General features: G+C 38.1%; 1 protein-coding gene across 2 annotated transcripts; it reads right to left on the bottom strand.

Moving 5' to 3' along the window:
- Positions 1-1,348: 1,348 nt before the first annotated feature.
- On the bottom strand, positions 1,349-11,847 carry pprc1 (PPARG related coactivator 1). 2 transcript variants are annotated; one of them, XM_067420695.1, is made up of 14 exons: positions 11,661-11,847; positions 9,685-9,822; positions 9,442-9,594; positions 9,235-9,300; positions 7,297-9,085; positions 7,176-7,229; positions 5,989-6,049; positions 5,646-5,713; positions 3,536-4,196; positions 3,240-3,437; positions 2,863-2,938; positions 2,469-2,590; positions 2,238-2,389; positions 1,349-1,849 (listed from the first exon to the last, which is right to left on the bottom strand). In XM_067420695.1, exons 1-14 carry the CDS (start codon positions 11,739-11,741, stop codon positions 1,749-1,751), a joined length of 3,720 nt encoding a protein of 1,239 aa, XP_067276796.1. In that variant the 5' UTR covers positions 11,742-11,847; the 3' UTR covers positions 1,349-1,748. The 2 variants fall into 2 exon arrangements, with proteins under 2 accessions (XP_067276796.1, XP_067276795.1); XM_067420694.1 differs by having other exon boundaries at positions 1,351-1,849; positions 3,240-3,443; positions 11,661-11,846.
- Positions 11,848-12,844: the final 997 nt, after the last annotated feature.

The following is a 12,844-nucleotide window of genomic DNA, read 5'->3' as shown; positions in this document are numbered from 1 at the left end:
GTCACATTCAGCGGTCATTGGCCTATCGCGTAGGAAATTTCACCCCTCTGTATGTCGTGAATGGTTCGGTCCATTGTTTTAGTGCTGGATTCAACAGCGTTCATGAATCATCTCACTGTGTACTTTACACTGCCGTCCACAAACGGTGTTATACGAAACGCATGTTAACTGCCAATTTAATGCAAGTTGCTGTAAAACCCACATTGTATTTGAAAAGACATTTCACTTGTATTAGCCAATCCTCCACATAAGTCGTTGGTGCTTAGACTCCATTCTGCAGGTTTTATGAAGGTAAATGAGTAAAGAAAATGTAAGTAATCAAACGAAGGGAACACAATATACCAAAGAAACACAATGAGGTGTAGCAACACTTTAGAAGAGTTCCTCAAATCTGGCGCTGGGGGGCCACTATCCTGCGGTTTACTTCGAGCCCCGATTAAACTCACAGACCTTCAATTTTCTAGTAACTTTGAAGAAAAGGTTCAGATGTGTTTGATTAGGGTTAGAACTATTCTGCAAGTCAGTGTTCCTCTAGATAGAATCAGATTTGGCTGAGGAATCCTGCTTTAATGTTTTAAAAAACAACTTCCATCAGATATACATAACTTTTTAATGGTTTTCCTAAATCAAGAAAGATACATTTACTTGAAGTGCAAAATTGTTTTCTGTGAAACGGATCAAAATTGCGCACGTTTGATTAAAACTAAAATATCTGCCATTGGGCTCAGAAAAATGTACTTAATTCAAGGGTTAATTCAAGTTTTATAACTGGTATTGTTCCACATGCTGATTTTTCATTTGTGTCTCAAGTAAATGCATCTTGATTTGAAGTGTAAAGATGTTTAGATATTTGTATTGGAAAAAAATACTAATGACAAAAATACTAATGAAGATGATATTTTTTGTTGTTGCCAGTTTGTAATGCCATGACTATGCATTTAAGACCCAGCTTCATAGTGCGGATTAGGCCTTAGTTAAATTATCTTTTGTAAACATGCCTATTAGAAGATACACACAGTAATGTTTGAGACAAATCAATGGCACTTCCACATTTTAAGATGCTTCATTGCAAGTTATTTTCAGTTCAAACATGCATTATAGCCAGAGACAAGGCTTAAGCATGGTTTGTGAAACCAGGGGCAAGACTTTCTGCTCTGATTTAAGACAATTTAAAGGCCTGGATTTGAGTAAGGGTGAATTAAGACCTGCAGAAACCCTGCTTATGTATTCTAGCCATGATTTTCAAGTCAAGACAACACCCAAAACACAATTTATTTCAAATAATGTAACATTTGGACAACATAGCAAGTTTTGTTAATCTATTGCAACGGTCTGTTCAAGAGGAATAAAGGAGGAATATATATATTTTCTTTATCATAGGTTTATTTAGGTTGAAATAACTTCAGCATCATAAACCCATTTCCCCCAACATAATGTTTCCATTCAATTCATTTTAAAATGTATCCAACATTCAGCAAGTCAGATTTAAACATTTAAATAAATTTAATTCTTTTAAAAAAATTCTATTCTTTTTATTCCACAGTTTTTATATTTATATTCCATGATCTTTTTTGCACTTTTGATTTTTCTTACAAATCTTCACTTCAATAGAAGGTGTAAACTTGCAGAAACAAAAAACACAAAAACAAAAACAAAACAAAAACAGTAATTGAGAGGCAACACTGGAAGAGTGGGGCAGCATTTTGCTCCGAGGTAATGGGTCTTCTTGTCGGTGGATTGACTAATCGTTACCTTTTCAGATTCCTCTGAGCCTGCTTGAGTAAAGTGTCAAAGTCTAGTGCATCAAATTTGCCCTTGGTAGGTTTTGCATCATACTCCCGGTTTGAATCTGAAAGCGGTCAAAAAGAAACGGTCACATAAGCATACTGTAATAGGAATCTTTTAAAAAACTAAATTAGTGATGCACCAAAATTTCAGACAAAAAACCCTAAACTTTTGGTTTCGGCCAAGAATTTAAATGGCTGAAACCATTGATGTTCAATTAGCGCTTCTCCAAAGACTCGTTTTGACTGCATTAGCATCTATTCCATGCAAACAATGTACAACAGGTATACATGTCAGCAGTGTGGACAACTCAACCAAAATGATGCAAAAATAATTGTTTCATCTGAAATATTCAGTTAAATAAAAGCTTTCATTTTGGTTTTGGTAATAAACACATTCTGCTGCATCACTACTTTGAATGGAAGGAAAACAGCTAATGATGCCAAGCTCACCAAGATCAGCATAACTGGCTTTGCAAAACTGCCTCCTGCCTCCAAAGCACAGGTCAAATGGAAGTTCATTCTGCTCCCTCAGCTTCCCTCCGTTCTCAATAGCATTAAATGCATCCTTTGTGTTGTAGTATGTCACAAAGCCATAGTTGTCTCTGAAATAACAAGAGTGTCAGGAATCCTCCTTTCAGTGGTAAACAATACATCAAAAAAATAAAAAATAAAATTTCATACCCATTTTCTCTAAAGTGCACAGTGCACTCCTCAATCTTTCCAAAGAATGAGAAGCGCTCTTTTAGCTCCTTACGAGTCATGCTTCCACGAATACGACCAACATAAACAACTCTCCGCTCCTCCTACAAAAAAAAAAACATTTCAATTGATCTCAGAAATCAATTACCAAGATAGAAGTTTATTGTCATTACAAATGTACAAGTACACTGCAACGAAATTTGTTTCTTGGAGCAAGCCTCCGGGCTGCAGCTATTTACCAGCGCTGCCACACGCTCTCCAAAGAAAAAAAATGCAGATTTTGCAAAGCATAGCATACGTACATACATAAGAAACACAACATAACAAGGTGCCTTTAGGAAAAAGTCAAGACATCTTCCTTGATTGAAATACTCACAATGGCTTTCTCTTTGCGTATCTTTGTATCCTCACTGCAATTTTGTGAAGGATGGTAATCAGACCTCTGACTAGGGCTGTCAAAGTCAAAACATATCAGGGTTAACTTCCGCTTAAAAATAAATAAATATATATATATATATATATATATATATATATATATATATATATATATATATATATATATATAATTTTTTTTTTTTTTTTTTATATATATATCCATTTACATAAAATATAAAAAGTCACTATGAAATCAAAATAGAGAATTTCTTCAATTAAATATTTATAATAAAATGCACAAATGACAGCTTAGGATAGTTCCGAATCCGATCTATGCCTGCATGGTAGCACTGCATTAGCTAAAATGCCAGTTCTCACCTTCTATGACTTCTCCAATGTCGATATCCAGGAGAATCAGAAGAGCGGGACCTGGATCTAGAGCGGCTGTGACTCCAAGATCCAGAGCGTGAGCTTGAATAGGAATATCGACGCCGTCGAGGTGGGGAAAACGACCTGGAGCTGGATCTGGACCGGGACCGAGATGACGAACTGGATCTGCTGCTTGAGCGACGAGACCTGTATCTGTCAATGTAAAAAACATCCTCTAGAATACTGGGCTTTCAACATTACTTTCTAATTATTATACACGTGTATAACTAAATGTCAAAGCGGACCTTTTACTGGGTGGTGAGCGTGATCTGGAGGAGGAGGACTCCGAGCTGGACTCTGAACTACTAGAGGATCGGGCTCTGTATCTTCGTTTTGCCCGACCTCTGTCCTGCTGGCACTGTCTGGAGGAACACTCCGAGTAGTCCAGAGAGTTTTGCTGGTTGCATTTTGATTCATCCAGTAATGAACTTTCAGAGTCAGGCCTGTTTGGAGAGGCATCAGGAGTCATCAAGGCTGTGCTGTTTAATGTGCACCTTGTATCTGCGGAAGGTTGCCTGAAGCTGAGATTCCTCTGGGTTCCTTCTGTAGTTGATGAAGCCTGGGAGACACTGTTCTGCACTGGCTTAATGGAGGACAGCTCGACAGTCTTGATAACAATGCTAGGCTGTTGTTTGACATTCCACCGACTGCCAACATCACTTTGATTGGGTTCTTTTGGAGGGAGGCAGTAGTCATGATCCAGGGAGAAAGGTTGAGTCTGCCCAGTGGTAGTAGGGGTCTGAGGCTTGCTGCGCAACTTATTTGAAGGTAGTGGTCTTGCATCTATCTGAATGGCCTTATTAGGAGTTGGCTTAAGGACCTCGGAATTCTTGGTTTTCCCCAGTAATGAAACCGGTGCAATAGGTTTCCACATCTGGTGTGGGGGTGTGGCAGGTGGTGTGAGGCCTATGGGAAGAGCCAGTGAAAGATTTTACTTTTGTTACTTTATTATTTGCATATGATACAGAAATGTGTATGCATTATTTAACTAAATAGATAAAATTATGCACCATTATATACACGAACATGCTATAATATATGTACAATACCATTTAAAAGTTGTTTTTTGTTGTTGTTTTTTTTTTTTAAAGAAATCAACATTAATGCATCCATGGAGGAAAAGAAGGTGACCGTAAATACATTTATAATGTTACAAAATATTAATATTTCAAATAAATAGCAGTTCTTTAAAACTTTCAATTCAATGAATCTTGGAAAAATGTTTTCACAAAGATATTAAGCAGGATAACAGTTTTCAACATTTATTATAATAATCAGCACATTAGAATGATTTCTGATGGATCATGGGACAAAGAGAACAATGGAGAAATTGCTTCTGAAAATTAAGCTGTCATCACAGGAATAAACAAAACAAGAAAATTGTTTTGAAATTGTAACTAATTTTCACAATATTACAGTTAAGACTGCATTTAATTAAATAAAATGCAGCTTTAGTGAGCATAAGAATTCTTCCTACCAAACTCAAACTTTTTAATAGTGTATATTAGGGATGCCACAATACTCAATATAATATTGAACCGTTCGGTACTGCATTCACGGTTCAATACGCGCTGGTGAATTGCATTTCATTAATTATTTCCATTTCTCTCCTTTTGAAATATTTCTCTCAGCTTATTTTGGCTCTTTTTGAGTGTGCCTGTGAGTCTACACGCTGATATGAGCAAATATCCAATCATATGCACTAAAGTTAAGGTGACGTTTACCCACGTTTTAAAGCCTTGCCGGTTAAACATTTAATTTTCGTGCTTGTGCACTGTTTTGCATTGAGCGCACGCACTAAACGTCTGTCAATCACACGTGATTACTGGACAGTCTTACTGCGCTAATACTGTCAAATACACACAAGGTTCACATGTATAAACACAGCCAGTTGTCTAAAGTGAAAGTAAAATCATGTACGTCTATCTATCTATCAATATATATACCGCAGTCACAGCTCATATTATATCATATTTAATTTTAGCCTACATTTATTCATTCAAATTCATACTTAAATGCTACTGTACATCTCTGAGCTGCCACTGTAAATATATTTATTTTATATTATACAATACACTAGGAATGTGTACAAGTTATTTTTAAAGTAAAGTTTGAAGTTTAAGTAAGGGCTTTCAAGTCTTTTAAGTAAAATAAAGAGATTATTGCAATAAAAACATTTTCTCCATAACCTTTTTTTGTTCCTGTCGCCTAAGAATAGAATAGCAACAAAACAAACTGAAAAACCGTGGTTATGGGTTATGTTATGTGGTATGTGTTGAACCGTGGACTAACTGTATTGTTGCATCTCTAGTGTGAATAAAATATATTGCTCACTATAATGTTTATTATTTTTACCTGCTGTGCTTCCCAGGTCATGGTTGCGGGTTTTCTCCAGGGCCTTAGTCTCCACCTGCTGCTCATAACTGAATTAAGAAAAGAAATACAATTTGCAGTGGCAACTTCAAAAGCTTTGAATAGCTGATGTTGTTAAAACATCACTCAGACTGACACAAGCTGCGCTTATGTTTGTCTCTAATGTCCACCTTCACATTCTGAAGTCATGGTGAGAGACTTCATGTGTTTCGGCAGGTCTTGGTGAAATGTGGCTTAGGGCCACACACACACAAACATTGAGTTTGGTGCAAGAGCAGCACAAGGGCTGTAGGGTAACTCCATCACTCCGCCTCATGATACTCACCTGGAGTTTCCTACAGCGGCTGCTCTACCACAGACCTCCGGTACCCTTGGCTCTTCTTTTGCTGGAAAGAAAAAAGGAGGGTTGTGAATGACCAAATACAGGAGGTTAAGGTGGGACAGACTCTTAAAATAGCTGCTACAATCAGATTGCAGAACACGGCCACAACAAACAGCATGTATTGTGATACTCTACAAAAATGCACCCCACTTCCCCACTCAACAGCTGAGAAACAGCAGACTAAAGATAAATGCCTGTTTAATGCGCACACCGTCAGTATTAAGCCCCCGCATGTCCACAAACAAAGACATCCAACTGGTTTTAAAATGGTTTTGTTAACAGGGCAGAATTCCAGCAGTTCAATGAACATGAGCACATAGCAGCCGTTTTCATGAAAGCCATGCCCTCTCTTAAAGTAACAGACCCTCCTCTTAAGGTGTGGTCAAATTAACAAAATTTCAGCAAATTGTTGTGCAAAAGCTGTTATTGACTGTTTAACTGTCTATTGTTAAGAATGTAGTAGTGTATAACGCAGAGCTCACACAGAAGTCACTTTCAAGCAATAGCTTTCTGTTGGTGAACACACCAACTTGAAATTGCTATAAAAAAAAATATATTAACCTCAAACAAAACTCCCAAACTGGCAGATTACTATTGGAATGACTGGATTTTGTCAGCTAAATGGTCAAACAATGGTAAATGTGACCACAGCTTTAGGAAAAACACACCCTATTTTTTGAACCTAGACTGAAATATAGCCATTTTCTTGACCAAAAAAGATATTCCATCTGCATATCTTTATGTATTGAAGGTGTTTGGTTCTAATGAGGTAAACTATCATTACAAAAGTTAAGATGAACATGGTTGTGAAAACAGTCTTATCTAACTCACTGGGTCATTTTAAATTGTGAACCTTGACCTGGCTACGTGAGCACAAAAATCCCCAGGACTGCCAACTTTCTCCAAGCTCCAAATGTTAGCGTGACCTAGTTGCTTATACACTGTTCTGCATTCTGAAAATGGCAGTTTAGGTGCATGTGTTCACTAAGAGGGCACATTTGTTTCCAAAGAATGCTCTGGTGTGTTCAGCATTAACATCCTTCAATTACTCAGCTTGATTAATAGCATGATTTTAGCACTTATTGGTAAACAAATACTTTAAGAAAAAAAATCCCAGACCTATCACTTACACTGAGATTCCTCAAACTGCTCCAGTAGGCTTGTAAGATCAGCAGCTTCAATGCCTGAAAGAAAAAGTTAATTATAACCCAAGCCACAGAAACTCTTAATTACATATGGAAAACTACTCACCAATTTCATTCGTGAATGATTCAATCAGCTCTACTGTGGTGTTCTTTGGTTTGGGGATCTCAGAAGAAGCCATCCTCATCTGCTCTGCCAGTTCAACAACTCTGGCCTGAACTTGAGCTGAGAAAAATGGCTGAGCAGCTATTGGTGCAACATGAGGCTGTAACCGTGAGGTCAGCTTTTTAGAATTAGTTGGCATGGTGTTTTTGGCTTGATGAGACACAGGGGCCAAAACAACCTGCTCAGTCTCTCTCTTTGCAGGCACAGCAGCACTAGGTTTAAGAGGGCTGGAGTTTGAGCTCTGAACTGGTGTAGTGATCATCTGAGGCCTTGAGGGATCTTTAGAAGGTACACCTTCACACACATGAGCAGCATTGGGGTTACTATGTAAACTTTCCTTAATACTGGGTGTATTGAGACAGTGAGAGTCTCCAGATGTAGTGGATACTGGTGGTGAAACCATCCTTTCAGGAGGCACCTCAGCCACATGACTGACCAGGGTAGAAGTCTTGTTATGAATAGTGTTTTGTGGCACACCACTGGGAGCAGGTAGTTTCTGGGGTGACAAGTGGACTGAATGGGGTGCACTTTCAGATGTACCTGAAGGTGAAGGGGTTGATGTATTAGAAGTTGCAGGTTTTGTCTTAGAGGAAACCATCAGTGAAGCTGGAGGGATGAGCAGGGCTTCAGGTGTTGGGGGAGCAGCAGGGCCTCTCGGGTGCCATGCAGGCATGATTTCAGGTGCAGGGTCTTTTTTAATTGAAGTATGCAAGGTTTTACGTGGATCTCTGGGGCTTGGGTCTGGCAGGCAGGGTATTGGGGGAAGTTCCTTTGGTGCTTCAGGCAACTTGGGCCATTTAGTGCTGTAATCCTCTGTTTTGTCCACCGGGTCTGGTTTCTTCTGCTGCCGGAGAAGACGGTACTGCTGCAGACTGAGAGGTTTGGGCTTACTTTCATTACGCTGACAAACAGCAGGCTGCTCGCTAACAGGCTCTTGTTTTGAGAGTGGTTCTTCCGCTACAGACTTTTCAAGAGGTTTACTCTCTGGCTGTGAGTCAGTGATTTTTGCTTTAGTTTGAGGGGTCATAATGTGCTCCTTCTCAACCCTTGGCTCAGGGGTCATTGACTTCGTTGGATTACCAGTTTTAGGTCTTTCAGGCTCTGCTGATAAGATATCAGGTGAAAAAGTCACCTTTTTCTTCTTTTGTTCATCCTGCTTTTTCTTCTTAGGCTCCTCTTTAACTCTTGAGCTTCTCAAAATTCTCTGTTCAACTAGTTTAGATTTACTTTTCTTTTTCCCTTTACATAACTTGACAGCCCTTTTCTTCTCTTCCAGGAGAGATTCTTCAGAAGGTGGTGGGACTTTTTCAGCATTATCCTCAGGCTTTGGTTCCAGCTTGTTTATGCTTTTCTCTGGGACTCTTTGCTCTCCTTCGGCAGAGTGTGTGTGAGAAAAAGGGAGGCCAAGGTCTGGGATTGCCAGGATGGGCTCTCCATGTTCTCCTTGATCAACCACTTCTAGCACAAGGCCCCTCTCAGGTAGGATATGCTCTTGTCCCTCTTCTCCTTCCACACACAACGTCATGCAGTAAGGGTGCATGTGTTTTACTAAATCGCTGAGTGTGACAGGCATGCCCTCTCCATCCTGCTCCAAGGACACGGGAAGGCACCAATCAAATTCCTCCAGTGACGACAAATCAATATTGGCTATTGGGGTTGAAAAACTAGCATCCCCATCTTCCTCTTCTCCTTCACTGTTCTGCTGGGATACTCTCTGCATTCTCGGAAGACTCTAAAACAAAAACAGTTTCATTATCCTTTGAGAACAAAAAGCAATTACACAAAGCCCTAGGTAAAACATGTACTACCATCAAAAACAATCAGATTGAAAGATTAACTATTGTGTCATATTCCCAAAAATATGGATGAGGGAGAAAATACCTTTCCAGGAAATTGTCTTGCATGAATCAATGACTCTGGAGGAGGCCGTGTGAGCAACTTTCTCAGCTAGAGTACAATTAAAAAAAAAAAAAAAATCATCAGTATATAGAAAAAACAACAACAACCTCAAGCTGTTTAATGACAATAAAACACTTTCTATTGCATTCCTGACACGCTTGGACAGGTGAAGACCAGCTGGAGACTCACCGGAGAGTGTTCCTGACCCTTCTGCCCTGAGAACAGGTCTGAATCCGGCAGAGTGTCAAAAGGGGATAAGTTCTCATCATCAACGTTGTCAAGTATTTCAGTGAGAGCTGTGAGCAGTGTCGCTTCACTTTCCTCATCAATATTACATTTAACCTGAAACACAGGAAGCAATTTATAAACATACAATTGCTGACTGACATGAAAACAAAATGCAATGACCAGTTCTATAAAGGCATTATTTACTTCTCCAGTGGGGTTGTCCTCAAAAATGGACAGAATAGAAGGATCCAAGCAGCCATGTAGAACCTCAAGAGCATCTCCATTGTTGAGGCTGGAATACTCCAGACAGCTACCAGTGAAGCTTCCCTGAAGGATCTCTGCCTGTAATATTCCATTAAAAATTTATTTTTTAATTTCATGGTGACTTGATGTTTGGTCTTGCTTGACATCACCAGTCCACTATAGAAACATAGCTGAAACCCAAGACTTCAAGCAGTCATTTACATTAGTTTACTGCACAGTCTGGCTGATGCTACACAGAAGTATTATCATATGTTTTTAAAACAATATTTTCAGAACTATATATGCTAAAACAAGAAATCACTGAGGTGAAATATGCATTGGAGGAGTCTGTAAACAAGTTATAATTTCTGTATTTAACAACTGCAAACAATGTGCTGCCTTTGAGGCTTGTAATTGCTAACTTGTTCTGCAGCAGCTGATGTTATGGTCAGCTTTGGTCTTAATTCAGCTCACAGAATCACTTTTTCACATGATATCAAGTGAAACATTGTTAATAATCAACTTCCTTTGTATTAACCATTTTAATGCTCATGAATCTAAAAGCAATATACTAAAACTTGAAGGGCAGGCATAGACAAGCTAATTAAAATTGATCAAATGTTAATAGGCATTTGTAACGTATACATGCGAGAAATACTAAATTGTAAGAATGTTCCATTTTATAAAATGTTAATGTCTAACAACAACCACGTGTTGCGCACAGCACGTCATCCTGCCGCAGTGCATTACTGGGCAAACCCAACACCGGCACAGTTCAAAACACGCGTGCTACCACACATTCTGCATGGCCACTGTCATTTTCTTTAAAGAGATCAAGATTACATCTTAAGGCTAGTTTAATGATAATAAATCGTTCTCGATAAATCGTGCCTCTTTTTAAAAAAAACCTTAAGCTGTCAGTAAACACACATGGCCCAACATGAATAACCCACTCATACCTGCACCACGTGCTGGACAGCTAGTCAACGCAAACCGCAAACATGGGGCTAACTTTATAATTCCCAGTTACGACAAACCCAAATACGAGCTTAATATGCGATATATTCAAGCACTCAGAAGTAGCGTTATAACAGAAGTATAAAACACGCTTTCAAAACCACAATGTATACATCAGGGGCCGTTCCTGGAAAGAGATGGCATCTGCTGAATTACCGATCAATATTGCACTTTAACTTTATCAACCAATTAACCAATGCCTCATAATAATAACAGTTTTAGTGTTAAATGTTAAAGTCAAATGTATGACCATGCATACGCACTTTTAGATTCATTCTTAAAATGATTCAACCACGTGGGCGTGAGTCACTTGTAACAAACAACAAGAAAGCCATATTTGAGCAACAATGTACTTGTAATAAGAAATTACTAATAAATAATATCAAAATACATATATTACATTGGATTTATCCTTAAGATGACAATCAAACAGCTAACAATATCTAGTAACAGGTTATAGAGAATATCAAAACCACAAAACAACGCATTTATAGTTTAAGAAATGCAAAACTTTTTTTTATTTATATACATTTTTTTAAAACTACCACATGTTATTTAAATCACTTGTCTAGAGTGAAATATTAAGTTCGTATGAATGCAAAAGCATGGCAACACCAGCTAACAAGACAAAACTTTTGCAACAATCCCTTGACAAACGAATGATATAAACGGCAATATAAAAGGCAAGAAATCAAGCAACACTTAGAGAGTGATAGATCTCTCCCTCTCTGATAAATTTCCAAGTTTGTTTTTGTGTTTTTTCCCCCACATGTGCAAAAAAATGACGGCGTATCACCATCCACGTGTCAGAAAGTCCTGCACATCACACATATTTACCTCTAATATTTGACAAAGTGATACATGTCATCAATTTCAGTCTGCCACAACATTATATAAGGATAAATATATGCAGTTTTTACCTCGTCAAGATTCACCGGTGAGAACATTTGAATATTACAGGCTTTTAACATCTCCTCGCCTGTTCCCCAGCGCGCCGCCATCTTACAACTCAACTGTGCCTGTGTGGAAAAACGTGAATCAACTGCAGGCGCAGCAGCCGGCTACAAACCACGTGCTATTTGCGTTCCCGGCAACTGAACGGGTTTAGCCCCGCCCCAATTAAGCGTCATCGAACGTGGGTTAACTAACCCGCCTAAACGTGCTATACATTTTTTTCGTGTATGTATTTTAATTGTGTGTGTGTGTGTTTATGTTTATTTGTATTCCCGTGACAATATTCTTATGTTTTTTTTATTCGAGAATTAAAAATAAATACAAAATAAAAAGCCTTCACGTGCAATTTTTCTAACAGGAAACTAATTCCGATTAGTACGTGAAGGTCACGTCACAAACTCATCTCATTAGTTATGGGGTAAGTGGCACTTTTTTTCTTTCTTGCTTAATATTTATAATTTTATGTTATGGTTTGTTATTTAAACGTTCATTAAACGTTATTGTTCAGTATAATGAAAATTGAGAAGTGTGTTTTGAATTCGTGTAACGTTACTGGATGTGTTAGCCCTTTTAATTTGGAACACTATGTTTAGTCACTAGCCTAGGAGGATAGGGAATTTCATTTTTTTTTTTTTTTTTTTTTACTTTAATCATTATTTTTGGGTAAGATACCAAATGAACCACTGTCAAATGCGACGAGCTAGTTTTACAATAGTCCATACTGACATCTTTTCAACATTTATAAGGATTCAGCTGGCATACTTTGACTATCACAATTATTCCATTTCATATTATAGCCTACTAGACGTTTAGGCCTTGCCTATTTAAAAGAACATAAACACTGCTTTAGAAGGCAAACATCTTTAAACTAATATCAACCAAATTATAATTTATAAAATTTATTGTATAGATAGATTATAGATTTTGTTGCTTTAAAAGGAAGTTTGCCTTCAAATGCAATGTGTTATAATGTGTATTAGATAGTGCTTTCTTTGCAATGACACATATTGGCCAGCAGATGTCCTCCGTGAGCTCTCTGAACCATCAGTCAGTTTAGTATGCTATACAGCTATACACTATACAATTAACCCTTGTGTAACTTTGGTAACATGGCACATGCATAAATTCCTGTTTTTCCCATCAGACGGTC

The sequence above is a fragment of the Pseudorasbora parva genome, chromosome 17 (genome assembly GCF_024679245.1).
Source record: "Pseudorasbora parva isolate DD20220531a chromosome 17, ASM2467924v1, whole genome shotgun sequence".
Taxonomy (NCBI): domain Eukaryota; kingdom Metazoa; phylum Chordata; class Actinopteri; order Cypriniformes; family Gobionidae; genus Pseudorasbora; species Pseudorasbora parva.
Note: the sequence above shows the minus strand (reverse complement) of the source record. Positions and strands in the feature narration are given on the sequence as shown.